General features: G+C 44.3%; 1 protein-coding gene across 2 annotated transcripts in view; it reads right to left on the bottom strand.

Moving 5' to 3' along the window:
• Positions 1-10,688: 10,688 nt before the first annotated feature.
• kpnb1 (karyopherin (importin) beta 1) overlaps positions 10,689-27,466 on the bottom strand; it is a 34,098-nt gene continuing 17,320 nt past the window's right edge. Inside the window, exons 13-22 of one of the 2 annotated variants that reach the window (XM_079830068.1) lie at positions 26,141-26,288; positions 25,135-25,206; positions 24,906-25,050; positions 21,750-21,832; positions 21,254-21,361; positions 18,794-18,937; positions 17,703-17,808; positions 17,502-17,616; positions 15,299-15,460; positions 10,689-11,727 (exon numbers count right to left, since the gene is read on the bottom strand). In XM_079830068.1, coding sequence (XP_079686194.1) covers position 11,727; positions 15,299-15,460; positions 17,502-17,616; positions 17,703-17,808; positions 18,794-18,937; positions 21,254-21,361; positions 21,750-21,832; positions 24,906-25,050; positions 25,135-25,206; positions 26,141-26,288 — 1,084 coding nt within the window. In that variant the 3' untranslated portion in view covers positions 10,689-11,726. The remainder of the gene's footprint in view (positions 11,728-15,298; positions 15,461-17,501; positions 17,617-17,702; positions 17,809-18,793; positions 18,938-21,253; positions 21,362-21,749; positions 21,833-24,905; positions 25,051-25,134; positions 25,207-26,140; positions 26,289-27,466) is intronic. The other variant, XM_079830069.1, reaches the window with a different exon arrangement.

The following is a 27,466-nucleotide window of genomic DNA, read 5'->3' on the forward strand; positions in this document are numbered from 1 at the left end:
AGGGGAACATCAGACGCTCGAGGGGAACATCAGACGCTCGAGGGGAACATCAGAGGCTCGAGGGGAACATCAGACGCTAGAGGGGAACATCAGACGCTAGAGGGGAACATCAGACGCTAGAGGGGAATATCAGAGGCTCGAGGGGAATATCAGAGGCTCGAGGGGAATATCAGACGCTAGAGGGGAATATCAGACGCTAGAGGGGAATATCAGACGCTAGAGGGGAATATCAGACGCTAGAGGGGAATATCAGACGCTAGAGGGGAATATCAGACGCTAGAGGGGAATATCAGACGCTAGAGGGGAATATCAGACGCTAGAGGGGAATATCAGACGCTAGAGGGGAATATCAGACGCTAGAGGGGAATATCAGACGCTTGAGGAGAATATCAGACGCTTGAGGAGAATATCAGACGCTCGAGGGGAATATCAGACGCTAGAGGGGAATATCAGACGCTAGAGGGGAACATCAGACGCTAGAGGGGAATATCAGACGCTAGAGGGGAACATCAGACGCTAGAGGGGAATATCAGACGCTAGAGGGGAACATCAGACGCTCGAGGGGAATATCAGACGCTCGAGGGGAATATCAGACGCTCGAGGAGAATATCAGAGGCTCGAGGGGAATATCAGACGCTAGAGGGGAATATCAGACGCTAGAGGGGAATATCAGACGCTAGAGGGGAATATCAGACGCTAGAGGGGAATATCAGACGCTAGAGGGGAATATCAGACGCTAGAGGGGAATATCAGACGCTAGAGGGGAATATCAGACGCTAGAGGGGAACATCAGACGCTAGAGGGGAATATCAGACGCTTGAGGGGAATATCAGACGCTAGAGGAGAATATCAGACGCTAGAGGGGAATATCAGACGCTAGAGGAGAATATCAGACGCTAGAGGGGAATATCAGACGCTAGAGGAGAATATCAGACGCTAGAGGAGAATATCAGACGCTTGAGGGGAATATCAGACGCTTGAGGGGAATATCAGACGCTAGAGGGGAATATCAGACGCTTGAGGGGAATATCAGACGCTTGAGGGGAATATCAGACGCTTGAGGGGAATATCAGACGCTTGAGGGGAATATCAGACGCTTGAGGGGAATATCAGACGCTAGAGGGGAATATCAGAGGCTCGAGGGGAATATCAGACGCTTGAGGGGAATATCAGACGCTTGAGGGGAATATCAGACGCTTGAGGGGAATATCAGACGCTAGAGGGGAATATCAGACGCTAGAGGGGAATATCAGACGCTAGAGGGGAATATCAGACGCTCGAGGAGAATATCAGACGCTAGAGGGGAATATCAGACGCTAGAGGGGAATATCAGACGCTAGAGGGGAATATCAGACGCTAGAGGGGAATATCAGACGCTAGAGGGGAACATCAGACGCTAGAGGGGAACATCAGACGCTAGAGGGGAACATCAGACGCTAGAGGGGAACATCAGACGCTAGAGGAGAATATCAGACGCTAGAGGGGAACATCAGACGCTTGAGGGGAACATCAGACGCTTGAGGGGAACATCAGACGCTAGAGGGGAATATCAGAGGCTCGAGGGGAATATCAGACGCTAGAGGGGAATATCAGACGCTAGAGGGGAATATCAGAGGCTCGAGGGGAATATCAGAGGCTCGAGGGGAACATCAGAGGCTCGAGGGGAACATCAGACGCTAGAGGGGAACATCAGACGCTAGAGGGGAACATCAGACGCTAGAGGGGAATATCAGACGCTAGAGGGGAACATCAGACGCTTGAGGGGAACATCAGACGCTTGAGGGGAACATCAGACGCTAGAGGGGAATATCAGACGCTAGAGGGGAATATCAGACGCTTGAGGGGAATATCAGACGCTAGAGGGGAATATCAGAGGCTCGAGGGGAACATCAGACGCTAGAGGGGAACATCAGACGCTAGAGGGGAATATCAGAGGCTCGAGGGGAATATCAGACGCTAGAGGGGAATATCAGACGCTAGAGGGGAATATCAGACGCTAGAGGGGAACATCAGACGCTAGAGGGGAACATCAGACGCTAGAGGGGAATATCAGACGCTCGAGGGGAATATCAGACGCTAGAGGGGAACATCAGACGCTTGAGGGGAACATCAGACGCTAGAGGGGAATATCAGACGCTAGAGGGGAATATCAGACGCTAGAGGGGAATATCAGACGCTCGAGGGGAATATCAGACGCTCGAGGGGAACATCAGACGCTCGAGGGGAACATCAGACGCTCGAGGGGAATATCAGACGCTCGAGGGGAATATCAGACGCTAGAGGGGAATATCAGACGCTAGAGGGGAACATCAGACGCTAGAGGGGAACATCAGACGCTAGAGGGGAACATCAGAGGCTCGAGGGGAATATCAGAGGCTCGAGGGGAATATCAGAGGCTCGAGGGGAATATCAGAGGCTCGAGGGGAATATCAGACGCTCGAGGGGAATATCAGACGCTCGAGGGGAATATCAGACGCTAGAGGGGAACATCAGACGCTCGAGGGGAACATCAGAGGCTCGAGGGGAACATCAGACGCTAGAGGGGAACATCAGACGCTAGAGGGGAACATCAGACGCTAGAGGGGAATATCAGACGCTAGAGGGGAACATCAGACGCTTGAGGGGAACATCAGACGCTTGAGGGGAACATCAGACGCTAGAGGGGAATATCAGACGCTAGAGGGGAATATCAGACGCTTGAGGGGAATATCAGACGCTAGAGGGGAACATCAGAGGCTCGAGGGGAACATCAGACGCTAGAGGGGAATATCAGACGCTAGAGGGGAATATCAGAGGCTCGAGGGGAATATCAGACGCTAGAGGGGAATATCAGACGCTAGAGGGGAATATCAGACGCTAGAGGGGAATATCAGAGGCTCGAGGGGAATATCAGACGCTAGAGGGGAATATCAGACGCTCGAGGGGAATATCAGACGCTCGAGGGGAATATCAGACGCTAGAGGGGAATATCAGACGCTAGAGGGGAATATCAGACGCTAGAGGGGAATATCAGACGCTAGAGGGGAATATCAGACGCTAGAGGGGAATATCAGACGCTAGAGGGGAATATCAGACGCTAGAGGGGAATATCAGACGCTAGAGGGGAATATCAGACGCTAGAGGGGAATATCAGACGCTAGAGGGGAATATCAGACGCTAGAGGGGAACATCAGACGCTAGAGGGGAACATCAGACGCTAGAGGGGAACATCAGACGCTAGAGGGGAACATCAGACGCTAGAGGGGAATATCAGACGCTCGAGGGGAACATCAGACGCTAGAGGGGAACATCAGACGCTTGAGGGGAACATCAGACGCTAGAGGGGAACATCAGACGCTAGAGGGGAATATCAGACGCTAGAGGGGAATATCAGACGCTCGAGGGGAATATCAGACGCTCGAGGGGAACATCAGACGCTCGAGGGGAATATCAGACGCTCGAGGGGAATATCAGACGCTAGAGGGGAACATCAGACGCTAGAGGGGAACATCAGACGCTAGAGGGGAACATCAGACGCTAGAGGGGAACATCAGAGGCTCGAGGGGAACATCAGAGGCTCGAGGGGAATATCAGACGCTCGAGGGGAATATCAGACGCTAGAGGGGAACATCAGACGCTCGAGGGGAATATCAGACGCTCGAGGGGAATATCAGACGCTAGAGGGGAACATCAGACGCTAGAGGGGAACATCAGACGCTAGAGGGGAACATCAGACGCTAGAGGGGAATATCAGACGCTAGAGGAGAATATCAGACGCTAGAGGGGAATATCAGAGGCTCGAGGGGAATATCAGACGCTAGAGGGGAATATCAGACGCTAGAGGGGAATATCAGACGCTTGAGGGGAATATCAGACGCTTGAGGGGAATATCAGACGCTAGAGGGGAACATCAGACGCTAGAGGGGAATATCAGACGCTCGAGGGGAATATCAGACGCTCGAGGGGAATATCAGACGCTAGAGGGGAACATCAGACGCTCGAGGGGAATATCAGACGCTAGAGGGGAACATCAGACGCTAGAGGGGAATATCAGAGGCTCGAGGGGAATATCAGACGCTAGAGGGGAATATCAGACGCTCGAGGGGAATATCAGACGCTTGAGGGGAACATCAGACGCTAGAGGGGAACATCAGACGCTAGAGGGGAATATCAGACGCTCGAGGGGAATATCAGACGCTCGAGGGGAATATCAGACGCTAGAGGGGAACATCAGACGCTCGAGGGGAACATCAGACGCTCGAGGGGAACATCAGAGGCTCGAGGGGAACATCAGACGCTAGAGGGGAACATCAGACGCTAGAGGGGAACATCAGACGCTAGAGGGGAATATCAGACGCTCGAGGGGAATATCAGACGCTCGAGGGGAATATCAGACGCTAGAGGGGAACATCAGACGCTAGAGGGGAACATCAGACGCTAGAGGGGAACATCAGACGCTAGAGGGGAATATCAGAGGCTCGAGGGGAATATCAGAGGCTCGAGGGGAATATCAGACGCTTGAGGAGAATATCAGACGCTAGAGGAGAATATCAGAGGCTCGAGGGGAATATCAGACGCTTGAGGGGAATATCAGACGCTTGAGGGGAATATCAGACGCTAGAGGGGAATATCAGACGCTAGAGGAGAATATCAGACGCTAGAGGGGAATATCAGACGCTTGAGGGGAATATCAGACGCTAGAGGGGAATATCAGACGCTAGAGGGGAATATCAGACGCTAGAGGAGAATATCAGACGCTTGAGGGGAATATCAGACGCTAGAGGGGAATATCAGACGCTAGAGGGGAATATCAGACGCTAGAGGGGAACATCAGACGCTAGAGGGGAATATCAGACGCTAGAGGGGAATATCAGACGCTAGAGGGGAATATCAGACGCTAGAGGGGAATATCAGACGCTAGAGGGGAATATCAGACGCTAGAGGGGAATATCAGACGCTAGAGGGGAATATCAGACGCTAGAGGAGAATATCAGACGCTTGAGGGGAATATCAGACGCTAGAGGGGAATATCAGACGCTAGAGGGGAATATCAGACGCTAGAGGGGAACATCAGACGCTAGAGGGGAACATCAGACGCTAGAGGGGAACATCAGACGCTAGAGGGGAATATCAGACGCTAGAGGGGAATATCAGACGCTAGAGGGGAATATCAGACGCTAGAGGGGAATATCAGACGCTAGAGGAGAATATCAGACGCTTGAGGGGAATATCAGACGCTAGAGGGGAATATCAGACGCTAGAGGGGAATATCAGACGCTAGAGGAGAATATCAGACGCTTGAGGGGAATATCAGACGCTTGAGGGGAATATCAGACGCTTGAGGGGAATATCAGACGCTAGAGGGGAATATCAGACGCTAGAGGGGAATATCAGACGCTAGAGGGGAATATCAGAGGCTAGAGGGGAATATCAGACGCTTGAGGGGAATATCAGAGGCTAGAGGGGAATATCAGACGCTTGAGGGGAATATCAGACGCTTGAGGGGAATATCAGACGCTAGAGGGGAATATCAGACGCTAGAGGAGAATATCAGACGCTAGAGGGGAATATCAGACGCTTGAGGGGAATATCAGACGCTAGAGGGGAATATCAGACGCTAGAGGGGAATATCAGACGCTAGAGGGGAATATCAGAGGCTAGAGGGGAATATCAGACGCTTGAGGGGAATATCAGACGCTAGAGGGGAATATCAGACGCTAGAGGGGAATATCAGACGCTAGAGGAGAATATCAGACGCTAGAGGGGAATATCAGACGCTAGAGGGGAATATCAGACGCTAGAGGGGAATATCAGACGCTAGAGGGGAATATCAGACGCTTGAGGGGAATATCAGACGCTTGAGGGGAATATCAGACGCTAGAGGGGAATATCAGACGCTAGAGGGGAATATCAGACGCTAGAGGGGAATATCAGAGGCTAGAGGGGAATATCAGACGCTTGAGGGGAATATCAGACGCTAGAGGGGAATATCAGACGCTAGAGGAGAATATCAGACGCTAGAGGGGAATATCAGACGCTTGAGGAGAATATCAGACGCTTGAGGGGAATATCAGACGCTAGAGGGGAATATCAGACGCTAGAGGGGAATATCAGACGCTAGAGGAGAATATCAGACGCTAGAGGAGAATATCAGACGCTAGAGGGGAATATCAGACGCTAGAGGGGAATATCAGACGCTAGAGGGGAATATCAGAGGCTAGAGGGGAATATCAGACGCTTGAGGGGAATATCAGACGCTAGAGGGGAATATCAGACGCTAGAGGGGAATATCAGACGCTAGAGGGGAACATCAGACGCTTGAGGAGAACATCAGACGCTAGAGGGGAATATCAGACGCTAGAGGAGAATATCAGACGCTAGAGGGGAATATCAGACGCTAGAGGGGAACATCAGACGCTTGAGGAGAACATCAGACGCTAGAGGGGAATATCAGACGCTAGAGGGGAATATCAGACGCTTGAGGGGAACATCAGACGCTAGAGGGGAATATCAGACGCTAGAGGAGAATATCAGACGCTAGAGGAGAATATCAGACGCTAGAGGGGAATATCAGACGCTAGAGGGGAACATCAGACGCTAGAGGGGAATATCAGACGCTAGAGGGGAATATCAGACGCTAGAGGGGAATATCAGACGCTAGAGGAGAATATCAGACGCTAGAGGGGAATATCAGACGCTAGAGGAGAATATCAGACGCTAGAGGAGAATATCAGACGCTAGAGGGGAATATCAGACGCTAGAGGGGAACATCAGACGCTAGAGGAGAATATCAGACGCTAGAGGGGAATATCAGACGCTAGAGGGGAATATCAGACGCTTGAGGGGAACATCAGACGCTAGAGGGGAATATCAGACGCTAGAGGAGAATATCAGACGCTAGAGGAGAATATCAGACGCTAGAGGGGAATATCAGACGCTAGAGGGGAATATCAGACGCTAGAGGAGAATATCAGACGCTAGAGGGGAATATCAGACGCTAGAGGAGAATATCAGACGCTAGAGGAGAATATCAGAGGCTAGAGGGGAATATCAGACGCTTGAGGGGAATATCAGACGCTAGAGGAGAATATCAGACGCTAGAGGGGAATATCAGACGCTAGAGGAGAATATCAGACGCTAGAGGAGAATATCAGACGCTAGAGGAGAATATCAGACGCTAGAGGAGAATATCAGACGCTAGAGGGGAATATCAGACGCTAGAGGAGAATATCAGACGCTAGAGGGGAATATCAGACGCTAGAGGAGAATATCAGACGCTAGAGGAGAATATCAGACGCTAGAGGAGAATATCAGACGCTAGAGGAGAATATCAGACGCTAGAGGGGAATATCAGACGCTAGAGGGGAATATCAGACGCTAGAGGGGAATATCAGACGCTAGAGGGGAATATCAGACGCTAGAGGAGAATATCAGACGCTAGAGGGGAATATCAGACGCTAGAGGAGAATATCAGACGCTAGAGGGGAATATCAGACGCTAGAGGAGAACATCAGACGCTAGAGGGGAACATCAGACGCTAGAGGAGAATATCAGATGCTTGAGGGGAATATCAGACGCTAGAGGGGAATATCAGACGCTTGAGGAGAATATCAGACGCTAGAGGAGAACATCAGACGCTCGAGGGGAATATCAGACGCTAGAGGAGAATATCAGACGCTTGAGGGGAATATCAGACGCTAGAGGGGAATATCAGACGCTAGAGGGGAATATCAGACGCTAGAGGGGAATATCAGAGGCTAGAGGGGAATATCAGACGCTAGAGGGGAATATCAGACGCTAGAGGGGAATATCAGACGCTAGAGGGGAACATCAGACGCTTGAGGGGAATATCAGAGGCTAGAGGGGAATATCAGACGCTAGAGGGGAATATCAGACGCTAGAGGGGAATATCAGACGCTAGAGGGGAATATCAGACGCTTGAGGGGAATATCAGACGCTAGAGGGGAATATCAGAGGCTAGAGGGGAATATCAGACGCTAGAGGGGAATATCAGACGCTAGAGGGGAATATCAGACGCTAGAGGGGAATATCAGACGCTCGAGGGGAATATCAGACGCTAGAGGAGAATATCAGACGCTAGAGGAGAATATCAGACGCTAGAGGGGAATATCAGACGCTTGAGGGACTCTGTGGTACCAGATGATCTGCATGAACACAAATACTCTTATCTCACTGAAATCTTGACGGATTTACAAATGGGTTGGTTTCTTACAAACGTTATTAACATGGCTATAATTATGGATGCTTGAACAAATTTGGAATAATTTTTCATAAGTATCCAGTGTCATAACTACATCTCTGACGTTTATAACAAACCAAACAGTTTGAAAATCGGTAGAAAATTGAGCAAGTTATGGTTATTTAAAAAGTGCAAGCACCCATGAAAACATTGTTAGGAGTGAGCGAGCTGACAGACAAGATGGCCGCCAGATGAGGACGTCGACCTCCATTGGCCAGCACGGACGAGACATCTAGCCTTTATTATGTATATCTATGCTCAAATGGACATGTTCAGTGGCCCTTGAAGACCAGGGCCCGTATTCATAAAGATTCTAAGAGTCCTCTCAGAAAACTCCTAATTTAGCTTAAAAACTTTTACGTAGGAGTCTTAGCTTAAGAGCAATTCGGGACCGATCTCTTCGTCTTTCTTTCTGCTAAAGAAACTCTTAAGCCTCTTAAAAGTCCTCCTAACAAATTTGACCTTAAGACCTCTTTTAAGGGTCAAGATGCTTTCTGAATTACTTTTTTCTTTACTATGATTTTCTTTTGTTAATTTTAAGAGTAAATGCCCACATTTCAAAGAATTCTGTCACTAGGAGCTGCTCTTTGCTTTAAGATTCTTTATGAATACGGCCCAGATCAAGAGGCTTTACTACTGGAGTATTTCCATAATGCCAGTTCAACAGACGTCCATCCGTGACTCTTCCAGCGTGAGGTCATCAGTGGTGTGTGTTCATATGGGAATATCTGTGAGTGATGGAAGGCTGACCGCTGGACTGGTTCTGATGGCCTTCACACTGGACGCCAGTCTCTGCGGTTTAATGGGTTTAAGAATTGACCCTTGAGTTCGGCCGGCTCAGGTACAACTTAACTATTACGGTTTAAATTTGACCCGATCCCTATTAAATGTTCTAGCATCAGTTCTAGAACCATCAGCACGAGTGTAAATTCTTCTGCTGATGTTTAATAATGATGAATGCGAGCCAGATTGACCAACACCAGTAGCTGACCAGAGAAACCACGAGCTGGGAAACATGGCACAGAAATGAGTTTAAAGCGGTTCTAAAGTTCACATCTACAGCCCATCAACAAGCCTCAAGTTTCAAAGCTTTCCCTAATAAAGGGGAATTGCAAATTGCAGACTATTTTTGTCATAAACTTGCTGTTTTGTGCATTTGTATTTATATGTTTATAGACTAAATACATTACAGCCATTGTAGATATAGAAATATTTTTATTTTACTTTTTGCCTTGTGCACTGCAAAAAATGCTGTCATTTAGTATTTTTGTATTGTTTCTAGTATAAATCTATCTAAAAATTCTTAAATCAAGATGAATTTACTAGACAAGTTCAATTACATTAGATTTTTTAGAAAATACAATGAAATTGAAGTAAGTTTTTAGTTAAAACAAGCAAATATATCGGTTTTATATATAATAATATTATTATAATATATAATGTTACTGTTTGGAATCTTGTTTCTGTCCCAAACAGAAACAAGAGTATTTTTCTAATCCATTGGCAAATAATTAGTTTAAAAAAATAGTTTCAAGCTAAAACTCAATTAATTTTGATTTTTCCCCCCAGGAATCAAGAACAAATATGTAATTTTCCTTAGTAAAAGCATCTTGATTTAATAATTTTTAGATATTTGGACTGGAAAAAAGACAGAAATACCAAGAAAGAAAAGTATTTTTTGTAGTGTGCTTTTACCTGTGGTCTAAATAGTGCACTTATTAAATTTAAATAAGAATAGAACTATTTAAGAATTCTTAAATAAGAATAAATAGTTATTAGAGAATAAATTTCTCTAAGAATAGAGAAAGAATATTCTAACTCAGTAATATTTAAATTTCACCCATTAAAACCTTTCAGTTGATGAAAGTTTTACAGATATTAAATGTTAAATAGCTTTTGTCATATTTCCAAGAAACTATATATATATATATATAAATAAAATAGAAAAGGGACCGGCCCCCAGGTATGTCCACAACATCGAATCTGGCCCCCTTTAAAAAGTTTGGACTCCCCTGATATTAGTTTATATGGTTAATTTAGTTTACGGATTAGTTTATATGGTTAATTTAGTTTAATAATTAGATTTATTTGGATATTTAGTTGAACATGTAGTGTCTCCAACTGAGCAAACCAAGCCAGAGGAAACAGTGGCAAGAAAACCCAAACCCCATCAGGAGCAGAATGGAGGAAAATAAACCTTGGAGAAACCAGGCTCAGTCATGTGACCTCCATCAAGTCCCGGGATCTGTTGTTGGACCTCAGAGTCACACACACTTCAGTGAAGGCAGATCCTCGGCCAGTGCTTCCATTACTCCCAGTCTGCAGAACTTCGTGAAGCATCTCAGAACACACACACACACACACGGATAAAAGAGAAGACACCCCTCAGGTTACCCACAATCCCCTCCTCCATTCCTCCAGCAGACGATCCACTGAAGATTCATCAGAAGAACAAACAGGAAGGTTTAATTTAACTTTATTTTCATATCAATGGAAAAATATAACCTCATACAAATGTCTGATTCTGTCCATTGTCTCTTTTTAAAAGCTCGGTGAATGAATCCAATTAAGTGCCGCAAGAAACCAATAAAAAAAAAAAAAAAAAAAAATTACAACCAAAGCACATCAATGCAAATAACCGTGACATCGTTGACATGTTTATTTTGCATCTTCTACATGTTAACATATTAAGCTCAAGTCCACTGGGATCCACATGGATTTGGCACTCATTTTCCTGCAAAACAAAGGAGAATAAAGTAGGAAGTGTGTAATCCTGTACCCTTGAACACGGAGCGCCGCTCTTCCCTTCCATCCACACTAATCCGAGATCCAGCTATTTATCTTCTTAAAAAAAAAAAAAAAAAAGGGAAGGGGGGGGAAATATACGGCAGCAATTGAGTTAGAGAAAGCAGGACGAGCGCCAGCGCCAGATCACCCGAGAGTCGCCCGTCCCTGAGCCGGACGCCCGCCTGCGTTTACATAAGTGCATCTCACAGAAGATATTTATCATGTTTATTTATTATTGGTTGAAATAGGCAGAGGGGATGTGGAAACAGCGCCCCCTCTGGTCACTCACACACACACACTCCAGTCACGCCATCATTAACTCCAGCAGCAGCTTTTCCTTCGCGCATCTTCTGACCAATGAATTGTGAAATAGGGCAAGGAACCAAACGTCCGTCCTTCAGCTGATGATGCACTAGCTTCTCAAACACAAGTGTGTACAGGATGATTTTCAATGTTAGTTTTGGTGGGGTCAGAGACACATGTTCTGCACATGAAGAGGTGAAGGTCACTGAGTCTCTGCTGGACTGAACTCTGAAGGTGGTGTGATGTCTCTCACTCGCTCGCACTCGCTCTCACTCTCAGACACTCATCCTCTCAGCGCACACGGCACTTCTGCTTCCACTTCTAAGTGTAAAAGACAGAAGAAACCTCAGTGGGTTTGATTTCCATTATTCTTGGTAGAATTTCCACAGCCAGTAAATCTGAGAACAAGAAGAGAACAACAGAGAACACGACCTGAGACGAGCTTGAGGAGCAAACGATAGATGAGCTTCACAACTGAGCTTCTCCAGGCCTGTTCAGCGCAACACTAACGTAAACGTCACACTAACGTAAGCCCAACACTAACGTAAACGTCACACTAACGTAAGCGCAACACTAACGTAAGCGCAACACTAACGTAAACGTCACACTAACGTAAACGTCACACTAACGTAAGCGCAACACTAACGTAAGCGCAACACTAACGTAAGCCCAACACTAACGTAAACGTCACACTAACGTAAGCGCAACACTAACGTAAGCGAAACACTAACGTAAGCGAAACACTAACGTAAGCGAAACACTAACGTAAGCGCAACACTAACGTAAGCGCAACACTAACGTAAGCGCAACACTAACGTAAGCGCAACACTAACGTAAACGTCACACTAACGTAAGCCCAACACTAACGTAAGCGAAACACTAACGCAAGCGCAACACTAACGTAAGCGAAACACTAACGTAAGCGCAACACTAACGTAAGCGAAACACTAACGTAAGCGAAACACTAACGTAAGCGCAACACTAACGTAAGCGCAACACTAACGTAAGCGCAACACTAACGTAAGCGAAACACTAACGTAAGCCCAACACTAACGTAAGCGAAACACTAACGTAAGCCCAACACTAACGTAAGCGCAACACTAACGTAAGCGCAACACTAACGTAAGCGAAACACTAACGTAAGCGCAACACTAACGTAAGCGCAACACTAACGTAAGCGCAACACTAACGTAAGCGCAACACTAACGTAAGCGCAACACTAACGTAAGCGCAACACTAACGTAAGCGCAACACTAACGTAAGCGCAACACTAACGTAAGCGCAACACTAACGTAAGCGAAACACTAACGCAAGCGAAACACTAACGCAAGCGCAACACTAACGCAAGCGCAACACTAACGCAAGCGCAACACTAACGCAAGCGCAACACTAACGCAAGCGCAACACTAACGCAAGCGCAACACTAACGTAAGCGCAACACTAACGTAAGCGCAACACTAACGTAAGCGAAACACTAACGCAAGCGAAACACTAACGTAAGCGCAACACTAACGTAAGCGCAACACTAACGTATCGTAACGTAACGTGTCTGTCCATGTTTTTTTTACTCTAATAGAATTAGACCCCATTGACAAGCATTATATGAGTGACACACAGCAACGGTTGAGTTAAAAATCTTCATTTGTGTTCTACTGAAGAAACGAACACCCCTACATCTTGGATGCCTTAGGGGTAAGCAGAAAAACATCACATTTTCGTTTTTGGGTGAACTATCCCTTTAAGAAGAGCTTAACGAGGAAATAATGAGAAGTAGTCATAGCAATAATAATGAGACTAAGGGAAGGACGGCTATAGAGATGAAGCGGCTTCTGCATTGGTCTGAGCAGATAAAGCAGCCGAATCTCTCCAGTTGGTGTGAACAGGCCTGAATGCCCTGTGACTCTCAGCAGTCATGAGGACACACAGAAGCTTTAACACGCGTGTACAGGCGAGAGAAGCTTTAACACGCGTGTACAGGCGAGAGAAGCTTTAACACGCGAGTACCGGCGAGAGAAGCTTTAACACGCGTGTACAGGCGAGAGAAGCTTTAACACGCGTGTACAGGCGAGAGAAGCTTTAACACGCGAGTACCGGCGAGAGAAGCTTTAACACGCGTGTACAGGCGAGAGAAGCTTTAACACGCGTGTACAGGCGAGAGAAGCTTTAACACGCGTGTACAGGCGAGAGAAGCTTTAACACGCGTGTACAGGCGAGAGAAGCTTTAACACGCGTGTACAGGCGAGAGAAGCTTTAACACGCGTGTACAGGCGAGAGAAGCTTTAACACGCGAGTACCGGCGAGAGAAGCTTTAACACGCGTGTACAGGCGAGAGAAGCTTTAACACGCGTGTACCGGCGAGAGAAGCTTTAACACGCGAGTACCGGCGAGAGAAGCTTTAACACGCGTGTACAGGCGAGAGAAGCTTTAACACGCGTGTACAGGCGAGAGAAGCTTTAACACGCGTGTACAGGCGAGAGAAGCTTTAACACGCGTGTACAGGCGAGAGAAGCTTTAACACGCGTGTACAGGCGAGAGAAGCTTTAACACGCGTGTACAGGCGAGAGAAGCTTTAACACGCGTGTACAGGCGAGAGAAGCTTTAACACGCGAGTACCGGCGAGAGAAGCTTTAACACGCGTGTACAGGCGAGAGAAGCTTTAACACGCGTGTACAGGCGAGAGAAGCTTTAACACGCGTGTACAGGCGAGAGAAGCTTTAACACGCGAGTACAGGCGAGAGAAGCTTTAACACGCGTGTACAGGCGAGAGAAGCTTTAACACGCGTGTACAGGCGAGAGAAGCTTTAACACGCGTGTACAGGCGAGAGAAGCTTTAACACGCGTGTACAGGCGAGAGAAGCTTTAACACGCGTGTACAGGCGAGAGAAGCTTTAACACGCGTGTACAGGCGAGAGAAGCTTTAACACGCGTGTACAGGCGAGAGAAGCTTTAACACGCGTGTACAGGCGAGAGAAGCTTTAACACGCGTGTACAGGCGAGAGAAGCTTTAACACGCATGTACAGGCGAGAGAAGCTTTAACACGCGTGTACAGGCGAGAGAAGCTTTAACACGCGTGTACAGGCGAGAGAAGCTTTAACACGCGAGTACAGGCGAGAGAAGCTTTAACACGCGTGTACAGGCGAGAGAAGCTTTAACACGCGTGTACAGGCGAGAGAAGCTTTAACACGCGTGTACAGGCGAGAGAAGCTTTAACACGCGTGTACAGGCGAGAGAAGCTTTAACACGCGTGTACAGGCGAGAGAAGCTTTAACACGCGTGTACAGGCGAGAGAAGCTTTAACACGCGTGTACAGGCGAGAGAAGCTTTAACACGCGTGTACAGGCGAGAGAAGCTTTAACACGCGTGTACAGGCGAGAGAAGCTTTAACACGCGTGTACAGGCGAGAGAAGCTTTAACACGCGTGTACAGGCGAGAGAAGCTTTAACACGCGTGTACAGGCGAGAGAAGCTTTAACACGCATGTACAGGCGAGAGAAGCTTTAACACGCGTGTACAGGCGAGAGAAGCTTTAACACGCATGTACAGGCGAGAGAAGCTTTAACACGCGTGTACAGGCGAGAGAAGCTTTAACACGCATGTACAGGCGAGAGAAGCTTTAACACGCATGTACAGGCGAGAGAAGCTTTAACACGCGTGTACAGGCGAGAGAAGCTTTAACACGCATGTACAGGCGAGAGAAGCTTTAACACGCGTGTACAGGCGAGAGAAGCTTTAACACGCGTGTACAGGCGAGAGAAGCTTTAACACGCATGTACAGGCGAGAGAAGCTTTAACACGCGTGTACAGGCGAGAGAAGCTTTAACACGCATGTACAGGCGAGAGAAGCTTTAACACGCATGTACAGGCGAGAGAAGCTTTAACACGCGTGTACAGGCGAGAGAAGCTTTAACACGCATGTACAGGCGAGAGAAGCTTTAACACGCGTGTACAGGCGAGAGAAGCGTCACATACCAAGCTTGGCTCTTCAGCTTGCGGAGCTCCTTCGTGGCCCATGTGGCTAAAGTCTTGGTCTTGGTGATCTTGGACCTCCGGCCTTCAGTCAGCAGATCGTTGATCTGAGGTCGAACCTCCACCAGCTTCATCACATCTTTCCCAAAGGTTGTACACAGGTCACTTTAGAGGAGGAAGAGAGAGAACAGAGTCAACTTCATGACACACTTGAGCAGGTTTCCTCCATCTCAGTCCTGCAGAGTTTAGCTCCAGCCCTGATCTAACACACCTGAGCAAGCGAATCAAGGCATCAGGATCAGGTGTGCTAGATCAGGGCTGGAGCTAAACCCTCCAGGACTGAGTTTGAGGAAACCTGCACTAGAGCAACAGAAGAAACAGGCCCAATAAACCGGTCCAACTCTGGGTTTGAAGTAAACAGGGAGAAAAGCCCTTTCGCTAATAGACTTCTGACTGATGCCATGCAGCATCAGAAGATTGAGCTGGAGGAATACACAGCTTTACTGTTCCTCAGAGCCGGTTTAGGTAAACCCAGGTAACTTCGAGATTAGTTTGAGTAAACTCTGGTTTTTCGGGCTCAAGAAGGTGTATTGGTTATCATCACCATGGTAACTTACACTACACGGCTAACCTGCTCTGGGGCAGGCGTTATTCTGGGATAGAGATTGCAAACCCAAACTGGACCAATCAGCTGCAAGTAAAGATGCAACAAAGCCACACCCCCTGTATCTCTCGTTCCAAATTAAAGCAGTTTATAGTGCAAAATTGCTCATCTTTTGGTGCTAATTATTATATTATATACATTATAATTACTTTTAATTGATATAATTTTATATTAATTGACAAGTAGCCAAATATTAATATAATGCAAGCATTCATAATTATTTTAAACAACGTGTACTCATTTGAGCTCTTTGGGAATCTATAATTATTAGGCGTATTTCTCTGATTGACATCATGTTTTGATATAGTCAGATATTCCTGCTTTGTGAACGCATTTAAATCTCATGATAATTTTCAAAACGATCTCTCAACCTTCACAAGAGAAGTGAATCAAACGGACGCTGTGATTGGCTGTTTGCCGCACGTGTCACTTTCAGGTGCATGAAATAATCATAAACTCTGGATTAAACCTGAGTTGACAGAACGTTTTCACCAAGCTTTGAGAGCGTTGAACTTGATCTAAACCAGGTTGGATTTATCAACTCTAACCCTACTCTAAACTCAGAGTTTGTTGAGCTAGCTTCAAGCAACAGACCCGCTATACGTTACACAATTTAAATATTAAAACTGTTTTAGGCTAGTAGTTTTTGCTCCGCTATTAAAATTGAGAATTGTGAAGCGTCACATCATGAACACAAGGTTACATTGGTCAATAACATTGTTTTTAGCGGGCCAGTGAATATCCGCAGGGTTCCCACTGTTTTTCAGCAACCATTTTCCAGGACATTTTCAATTTTACTACGGCAGGAATAAAAGACAAGGATCATGCCAAATATTGCTTTCCAAGTCTTTAAAAGCCGAACAGTTTATTGCCATTACTTAACAATCCAGCATTTTTCAATATGAGCTATTAATCATACATTATGACTATGGAAGCTTGTTTACAGCACAGAATAGAAAGAAAAGGTAATGGTGACTTTTTATCTCACTATTCTGACTCTCGCAATTGCGAGTTTACATATTTGTGATATAAAACGCGAAAATTGGTCGCAATTCTTTTTTCCTCAGAATTGGACTTTATAACTTGCAATTGCAGTTTAGATCTCACAATTCTGAGAAAAGTCGTCAGAAGTGCAAGATATAAACTCGCAACTGCGCAAAAAAGTCAATTGTGAAGAAAAGGTCAGAATTGCGAGTTTATAACACACAAATGTGACTATCAAAATGATGTGATTAGGTAGCAGCTTACGAGTTAACATTCACTGCGTACATTTGAGCAGTTATAGCATTAGCTATTAAACATCATTATTCAAAATACAACTCGCACGCCTCAAGCTCAGCATTCCTGAACATGTGCTTTCTGCAGCTAGCGCTAATTGTTTGGGCCAGCGATAAACTCTTTATACTCGGCTAAAGAAATAACTTTTTCCCAGACAAAGATTTTCCAGGACATTTTACATTCTCCAATTTTCCAGGACGAGTGTGAACCCTGATCCGTCAGAGTCAGTGGAAAAACAGGGTTAGTCAAACAGGAAGTGCTTACCCTATGAGGCCTACAGCGTTGGCAATGACCCCGTCAGAGCGGTCATCATCCTCAGCGATGTGGTGAATGAAAGACAAGATAAACTCGACTCGAGGCTGTACCAGCATCACATCGGCTGCACAGATGAGGACACACACACATGGTGTAAACATCACTCTCTGAGACATGTGGCAACTGAAGAGGACATCAGGCTAAACTCACGGTGTACATTCTCCTGGTCTCCTTTCAAGCCCTGGATGATCCCAGTGTAAGCTTCCAGACAGCCTTCTCTCAGCTCATTCAAATAGTCCACCATATCATAGTCCGTCTGGAACCAAAGCATCCGCTTCAGTTAATCTCACAGTTTAACCCTTAATCCTCCCTCAGGGTTTACGTTTGAGGCCCTTGGGCTCAGATGGACCCCAGACTTTTACAGAGCGATTGCATAAGGAAATATCATTTTTTTACATGGGAAACTATATATCATTTTTTTTACTCTTTACTTCTCAAATATACATTTATGCTGTGTTTTTGTGGGTATTTGGTAGTTTTTTACCTATTTACTGCACCAATACTTAACGTGGCTCATTAAAAGTTATTTTTTATGAAATTAAAAATAAATATAAATAGTTTTTGGACATTGCTCTATGTGTTAGGGATACCGCCATCTGTAGGTTTGTGGAAAAACTTTAGGAATTATAGTTAAAGAGAGAGAGAGCAATGACCACATTATCCACTAGAGGTCCAGAGGGAAGTTATGCAAGAGTTAAGCTGCCTTTCATCTTTCTTTTTCTTTTATTTGCCCTTTTCTCGCTCTTTCTCATGATTGTTCCATGTTGCATTTGTGCTCTAGTATTTGTTAGTATGAGATAGAAAGTTCGTTCTACTTTGTGTTTATGCTCTAGGACCAGACCTTGATATAAATGTAGAAATTTTCAGATTTATACTGGATTTAGTAAAAACAATGACAAAAAAAGTGACAAAATGTTTTTACACTTTCCCTTTCATTTTCAATGTGGGGTCAATCTGACCCCGAGGGACTTAAACGGTAAAAAAAATTTTTACACACCTTTAGAACAACCAAATCAAGGCCAGATTTTTTGTGCATGTTTAGATGGATTATTTAGGGAAAGTCACAGAGTCTCATGGCCCTGAGATGAAGGAACACTTTTTTTAAAAATGTAGGAAATGTCCAGTGGGGTCAGCTGGAGCCCAAGGGCCGATTAAGGGTTTAGCTCAGGAAAGGGCCAACTTCAGCATTTCAGACACTGATATAACCTGTGAGTTTGCTGTATAACTGACTGTGGCGTTACCTTGTCCACCTGGGCCTGTGAGGCCTGCTGCAGTGTGTCCAGCACTATGTCCAGGTACTTCTTGAATTCTCCTCCAATGGCGAGAGCAATATCTCCAAAGACTGACAGGATCTGGGGTTTCACAGACCTGTGCACATTCTCGTTCTGCAAACACACGTTACAGCATTACTGTAAAGCACACATTCTGCACATTAAACTACTACAGGGCTTCAGAAACCGGTCAATTCAACTTCACAACCGACCACATTTGATTTCTTATTGCATGAGTGAGGCCTGGGTTAAGTTTCAGCTGTTATTTGTGAGGACATCTGTAATCTGGCCAAAGGAATGAAGAAACATCACATTTACACTAGTCTACTGAAACCCAGACAAGCTGAACACTAGAGATGAGGACAGATTAATCATCCAGGGTTTCACCAAAACAAATTTAAGACCTTAAGACCAGAATTAAATTTAAGACCTATATCATGCAATAAAAAAAAGAAAATGCAGAATCACGACTACTTGCAAAGCAAAATAATTAATTTATTAGTATTAGTAAACTTACACTTCCTCATAGCTCAATCTCACCAGGATTGAAAATAATAATATATATTTAAAAAAAAAAATCTCATCATTTTGTGGTGGCCATTTTCAGAAATATGCATGTTTTTTTTTTTCCATAATTAGGATGCCACATTTACCATATGTTAGATGCACAATAGTCACACATGACCATAAACGGCCCAGTGGTGTGCGATCTAGCTTTAATAACATGATCGCTTAGGGTGGGAAATATGACCAAAATCTTACAAGTAAACCACATCAATAACCAATCGCTTAATATACGTAAAGAGTACTCAAAGTAATCAAGTAAAGGGTGTGTATTTAATCGTATTTGTGTGTATTTAATCGTATTTGTGTGTATTTAATCGTATTTGTGTGTATTTAATCGTATTTGTGTGTAAAGGGTGTGTATTTAATCGTATTTGTGTGTATTTAATCGTATTTGTGTGTATTTAATCGTATTTGTGTGTAAAGGGTGTGTATTTAATCGTATTTGTGTGTATTTAATCGTATTTGTGTGTATTTAATCGTATTTGTGTGTAAAGGGTGTGTATTTAATCGTATTTGTGTGTATTTAATCGTATTTGTGTGTATTTAATCGTATTTGTGTGTAAAGGGTGTGTATTTAATCGTATTTGTGTGTATTTAATCGTATTTGTGTGTATTTAATCGTATTTGTGTGTAAAGGGTGTGTATTTAATCGTATTTGTGTGTATTTAATCGTATTTGTGTGTAAAGGGTGTGTATTTAATCGTATTTGTGTGTATTTAATCGTATTTGTGTGTAATGGGTGTTCAGTGAGTCGATTCAGCAGTTTGAATCGCAAATTTCAGCAGTTTGGCGGTTTGACAGGCGATCCGAATCATCATTCGACTCACCGATTCATAACGCTCTGAACCGCTGAATCGACTCACTGATTCATAACGCTCTGAAGCTTCATGAGGCCGTATTTTGAAATCGTCATCTCTATATAAGTCGTTATTTAGGGTTTTTTTGCGCACAGAAACTATTCTCGTCTTCATAAAGTTATTGTAGAGCCGCTGTAGTGAGATGGACTTTGTAACTTTAGTCTTTAGTGTCTTTTAAGGGTCTTGAGAGTGTAAAGTTGAGCCAATGGAGGCCTTTCAGAGCATCAGATTTACACTAAAATATCTTCATTTGTGTCTGAAGATGAACGGAGGTCTGACGGGTGTCCAACCACATGAGGCTCAGTCATTAATGACACCATTTACAGTTTTGGGTCAACTAACCCTTTAACTCTTTTTAGTGCCATCAGGCATATCATACTTGTATTTGGTCATTATGTGAGATGGCAGGTGAGAAAGATTCGTCTTCGCTTTCACGATGGCGGAACTGGAGAACTGAAGCTGAAGAATACAATCCGTTTGATGTGTCTGTGCTACAATCCGCAAGAGACTCGCGCATATAACATGAAAGCTGATTGGCTGTAATATAAGATGCATGTTGGTCTTCTTTGTATCAGGAGCAGAATGGAGGAAAATAAACCTTGGGGAAACCAGGCTCAGTCGGGGGGGCAGTTCTCCTCTGGCAAGAAAGAACTACAACAGCCCAGAATAAACACACTAAAGCGCTGCGCGAGCATTTCAATGAGCAATTACGGTAAATGGACGTAGGAAAATTAACCTTTAACAATTTAAGACCCTGCGGGAACCTGTTCATTTATATCAAGCTACTAAAATCTAGCACTAATTTAAAGGATATTGAGTGAGGGCAGTGAAAATGTGCGAGCTTATCTTTATTATTTCCCTCAATGCAGTTTTGACCAGGAGCGACTTGGGGTGTGTCACATATTATAGAGTAGTCTCACAAAACCACTCGCTGCACAGATGTGTGATTTCAGGGGCACACACACACACACACACACACACACTTAAGGAAATGGCTATTACTTACTCCCAGGTTCTCCAGCAGCAGTTGCATGATTTCATCACAGTAAGGCAGGATATTGGCCATCAGCGCTCGACAGAGATCACACACCAGCCCCACCGCAGCCAGACACACCTGCGCGCGCACACACACACACACACTTGAGTCCTCTCAAACAACTGAACATCGCCCAGGCCATTTAACACAGCCTACCATACCATAAATCACAGCAGCTAATTACGTCAACTCTCACATTCAGTATATGAAGCTACAGGTTATATTTTAAAATGTGATGGTTTGGGTGGTGTAAATCATCCACAAACGTGGAAGCCACTGCATTGCCTTTAGTGTATGAGCTGTAGAGTCCCGCAATGTCCAGTGTGGCCACGGGTGACCTCAGGGTCGGCACACACTGGGTGAAGTAGACTCGCTTTCTCTGTGATAATGCAAAATCCTGAGCGGCCCGAGCTCAGAGCAGCAGGAGGAACCACCATCACACACTGCAGATCTGCACAAGCTTTACCTGATATTCAGCGTAATTCTTCAGCCCGATGACCAGGAACGGCTTGAAGGCTTCCATGTATTTCAAGAAATCACTGCCCAAGACTGGATAGGGAAGGAGAAAGTTCATTCAGCATCATTGACAGCTGTAACGAGACTCTGAATAAAGCCTGTCTGAGCACCTCATGTGAAGCTTTAGTCCTGAAGGAACTCTAATGAGTCTCCCATTCCCACTGGTGGCTTATTTTATCACATTCTACATCACCTTGTATTGGTCAAGAGTCAAACAGAAGCCATGTTGTGCAGCTCGAGCGAACGGGAATGAGTTGTGATAAGAATAGGAATGGAAACAAGGTGGAAATAACACCAGAGAATGTATGCCAGTATTTAGCAGTGTCCACTTAGTCCAGCTAGAGCCCTAAAGCTCCAGTGCCCGGTTGGATAAAGCACCTTAAGTGTAATTTTCCCTTAAGTTCGCCCTAATGTTTCCCTTAAACCTAAGGGTGTTGCAGAAAAAAAAACCTTAAGGGTTTCTTTAAGTGAAACGTCAAACACTTAGAATTCCCCTTAAATGCTGTTTTTTTCACTACAGTAATCCTTTAAAAGGCGTTAAGCGTTGCATAAAACCCCTTAACGGTCATTTCCCAGTATAACTTAAGGTTTGGAAATCGTAACCTTAAGAGTAACGCGGACAAAAATAAGAAGACAGGGCTGAACCAGCTGAAGATCATTATGTGCCAAGAAGAGTTTTTAGGGATCGGGAGAACCCGCATCTTAGCGATGAAAGAAACCAGTTTGACCATCACACATCGCAACCACTGACACTGAACACTAGCAGACATACATTTCTGATGAAGAAAAACTCACAGAATTAAAGAAGACGTTTGACGTTATATAATAGAACCGAAGCTATAGATTGTGGATTTAAACATGTCTAGTTTACCAGCGGCTAAAGTCAGGAGGACTAGCTGAGGTGAGGCTGTTTTTTTTAATAAATTTCTGTTTTTTGCAGATTTGAGCTTTAAACTACATTCCCGACTGAACAACTCTTAAAACTACATTTCCTGACACAATAACAGAAGTATTTTTCAATTTCGCGGCCGCACACAACCAAACTGTGAAAAGCGCAAAAGGACGCGCGTCAATTTCTCTTCAAACTCTTGCTTATACGCGTGTCCATCTCGCTTTAGACGCTCGAATGCATTCAAAGTTCAAGCGTCAAACTAGCAGCGTTCCCACTCTTTTCAGCAACCCTTTTCCAGGACATTTTACTACGGCAGGAATAAAAGACAAGGATCATGCCAAATATTGCTTTCCAAGTCTTTAAAAGCCGAACAGTTTAATGCCATTACTTAACAATCCAGCATTTTTCAATATGAGCTATTAATCATACATTATGACTATGGAAGCTTGTTTACAGCACAGAATAGAAAGAAAAGGTAATGGTGACTTTTTATCTCACTATTCTGACTCTCGCAATTGCGAGTTTACATATTTGTGATATAAACGCGAAAATTGTCGCAATTCTTTTTTCCTCAGAATTGGACTTTATAACTTGCAATTGCAGTTTAGATCTCACAATTCTGAGAAAAGAAGTCAGACTTGCAAGATATAAACTCACAACTGCGCAAAAAAGTCAATTGTGAAGAAAAGGTCAGAATTTCTGACTTTATAACACACAAATGTGACTATATCAAAATTATGTGATTAGGTAGCAGCTTACAAGTTCACATTCACTGCATATATTTGAGCGGTTATAGCATTAGCATTAGCTAACGGCTGCAAGTGGCAACACAAGACTAAACATCATTATTCATAAATACTACTCATACGCATCTAACTCAGAACTCATGTGCTTTCTGCAACTAGCGCTAATTGTTTGGGCCAGCAATAAACTCTATACTCGGCTAAAGTAGTAACTTTTTTAAATAATTTTACCAGACAACCAAGACATTTTCTCTAATTTTCCACTGGAAAAATTTGTCATCAATTTTCCAGGACGAGTGGGAACCCTGACTAGACGCGAATTTGACGCTCTATTCACGTTTGGTGTGAACGCAGCATTAGTGTTTTGCGTATCTATGGCAACAAGACTTTATAGTAAATCCAGGATCGCTGTCGTGACACTTCAATGTTTCCCTTAGAACCGTTTAAGAGATGATATGCAACACCCTTTAAGTTATTCTCTTAGGTAAGGGGAAATCGCCCCTTAAAGGGTTAGTTCAGCCAAAAATGTAAATGGTGTCATGAATGACTGAGCCTCATGTGGTTGGACACCCGTCAGACCTCCGTTCATCTTCAGACACAAATGAAGATATTTTAGTGTAAAGCTGATGCTGAGAAAGGCTTCAGATAGGCCTCCATTGGCATTCAGTACATTTACACTCACAAGACCCATAAAAGGCCCAAAAAACGTCGTTACAAAGTCCATCTCACCACAGTGGCTCTACAATAATTTTACGAAGCGACGACAATAGTTTTTGTGCGCAAAAAAAATCGAAATAACTATCCAACCTCTTCTTAATTAATGACACAATATGAGCAGATCCGGCGTTCAGGAATCCATGAAATGCTCACTTTAACCCCATTTTGAGCTCTACGCCGAGACCTAAAGCACGATCAGTGTAGAATTCAACAGCTGAGATACGCGCGTCTTCCTCTGCGTGTAAACAAATCTCTTCTGGGTCATGTGTCCGAACGCCGGATCTGCTCATATTCTCACGCATGCGTCGTGGAGACACACACGGAAGACAAGAACAAGCTGGATAAAGGCGTTATTTAGATTTTTTTTTGCACACAAAAACTATTGTCGTCGCATCGTAAAATTATTGTAGAGCCGCTGTGGTGAGATGGACTTTGTAACGACGTTTTGAGTGCCTTTTATGGGTCTTGTGAGTGTAAATGTACTGAATGCCAATGGAGGCCAATCTGAAGCCTTTCTCAGCATCAGCTTTACACTAAAATATCTTCATTTGTGTCTGAAGATGAACGGAGGTCTGACGGGTGTCCAACCACATGAGGGTGAGGAATTAATGACAGAGTTTATATTTTTGGCTGAACTAACCCTTTAAGTTATTCTCTTAGGTAAGGGGAAATCGGCCCTTAAGTCTCCTACTTGAGGGAAAAGCTTTATGCGCCGGGCCCTGGCCCGCTCTGGGATGCCCTAAGGCCTCCTCACCTTCCACCAAAGTGCTGACGGCCATGAGCGCGTCCTCCTGAACGCCCCCAGAGCCGGCCGTGCTCTGGAACATGCGCAGCAGAGACGCCATCACCACATCTGAGATCTGCAGAGCGTCCTGATGCTGCACCTTCCGCAAGACATTCTGTGGAAGCACAAGAGAGCTGAGCACAGACACAGAACACACACCAACTCAAGGTCAGAGGTCAGGAGGTCACAAGGGTCTGACCTGAAGGGTGGCACACAGGAGCGACTGCAGGTCATTGAACTGGATCCTGTCTGACGTGCTCTGGATGTGAGACTGGACAAAACAGATCCAATTACATCAACTCAAAACAACAGCCAACTTCATACACAGCTGGATATGTTCTGAAAATAAAGCAGTCGTGTCTAAACATCTCACACACACACACACACAATACTGATGTCCTGATTCTAATCTATTCTCTTTGATGAACTGATATGGATTCTTAAATCCCAATAAATCAACCTTTTAGTGCAACCCTTTAGACCAGGGGTTTGAAACTCCAGAAGGTTCTAAGGGGTCCACAGAAAATTTCAGAGTATAAAAAGATAAAGCAAAAATGGATAAAGTCTACCGAATATTCTAACAGTTTCATTTCTAAAGGTTTCTCGCCTTTCTTGCCGTATATATTTCAGAACTGTATATGTTTGCTTTGTATCTTTCCAGAGAGTTTCTCTCTCTATTGTCCCCTTTATCTCACTCACGTCGTAAAGCAGTTTTATAAACACACTTCCTATAGGCTGCTTAGATACATTTACTGTGAGAGTTGCTTATACAAATAATTTTTAATTGAAAATATTCTTCTTCAGGGTTATACATCCAACATGAATAGCCAATTTAAGTTGGGAAACAATTTGTTGTATTTATAATGTCACACTTACTAGTTATCTAACAGTTTAAATGTTTTTTTGTACATAAAAATAGATGGATTTTAGGAAGGGGTCCCTCATATTTAGGGGTCCTTGGCATCATAAAGTTTGAAAGACAATACAGGGGGTAGAAATATTTGTATCAAAATATATGAAATATATTTATAATCAGATCTTATGTGCATGTTAATTTTAACTGTTGATGTTACTGATATTTGATGTTAACCCTACGGACAGGGTTCAGGGACGGAAAACCAGAAGCGGATTGCAAGCTTGAGAAAGGAACTCATGTGGCGCGTGTCTAACCCTCTAACCCCAGTGAGCATCAGTGGTTTGCTCACCTCCATCTGCAGGACCTGCTGCAGCCGCTCCATGATGACCAGTGTGGTCTTCTGCACCGCTGGGTAACAGTCCTTGGCACTGTTCTTCACGATCTCCATCAGAGCCTCGTAAGCAGCACTGCGCAGGTTATTCTGATGCCCATCTGGCCTGCCAACAGAGAGAAGACTGGTGAAGCATCCCTCATGTGGAGATCACCCATCAGCTTAATGACTGGCCTCTCACACCAGGGGTTAGGATGCATTTATAGCGCTCAATACAGCTGGAAACGGGTGTGAAAGGGTTTATGAGCAGATCTCTCAAATGATGATGTGAGCACCATCAGCAGCAAGAATTTAGACATTTACTATTTAGAAAACAGAGCAAAGATTAATGATGAAAAATTAAAAACAGAGCTTTCAAATAATAGTTTTTGGGTACAGAAAATTAATAAAATAATCAAATGTAAAATAACACTGCATGTAAAATTCACTGTATAAATTAATTTAGTCTAATAATTGAATTGGGCCAGTTGCATAAACTAAGCCATTATGTTAAGATCTAGTATGAGCCACCAGCAGTTCGGCAAGTGGCATTCAGTCTTATCGTATCAAAATAGGCCATGTTTTATGTAACTCATTTAAAAAAATGATGAACAGTCTTAAAGAAAAAAAATGTATGTCTAACTTGTAAGACTAGTCTTAACGGTTTATGGTACAAGATGGGGTATGAACTTATGCACTTCATTTCACAAACCCTTACTGAAAGAAAACAGTTATTTTACACGCTACATGTGGCCAAGTTAAAGAGTTAGTTCACCCAAAAATGTAAATTGTGTCATTAATGACTGAGCCTCATGTGGTTGGACACCCGTCAGACCTCCGTTCATCTTCAGACACAAATGAAGATATTTTAGTGTAAAGCTGATGCTCTGAAAGGCTCCATTGGCTCAACTTTACACTCTCAAGACCCTTAAAAGACACTAAAGACTAAAGTTACAAAGTCCATCTCACTACAGCGGCTCTACAATAACTTTATGAAGACGAGAATAGTTTCTGTGCGCAAAAAAACCCTAAATAACGACTTATATAGTGATGACGATTTCAAAACACGGCCTCATGAAGCTTCGAAGCGTTATGAATCAGTGAGTCGATTCAGCGGTTCAGAGCGTTATGAATCAGTGAGTCGATTCAGCGGTTCAGAGTGTTATGAATCAGTGAGTCGATTCAGCGGTTTAGTGTGTTATGAATCAGTGAGTCGATTCAGCGGTTCAGAGCGTTATGAATCAGTGAGTCGAATCAGCGGTTCAGAGTGTTATGAATCAGTGAGTCGAATCATGATTCGGATCG

Source organism: Gobio gobio (assembly GCF_949357685.1).
Source record: "Gobio gobio genome assembly, chromosome: 11".
NCBI classification, from domain to species: domain Eukaryota; kingdom Metazoa; phylum Chordata; class Actinopteri; order Cypriniformes; family Gobionidae; genus Gobio; species Gobio gobio.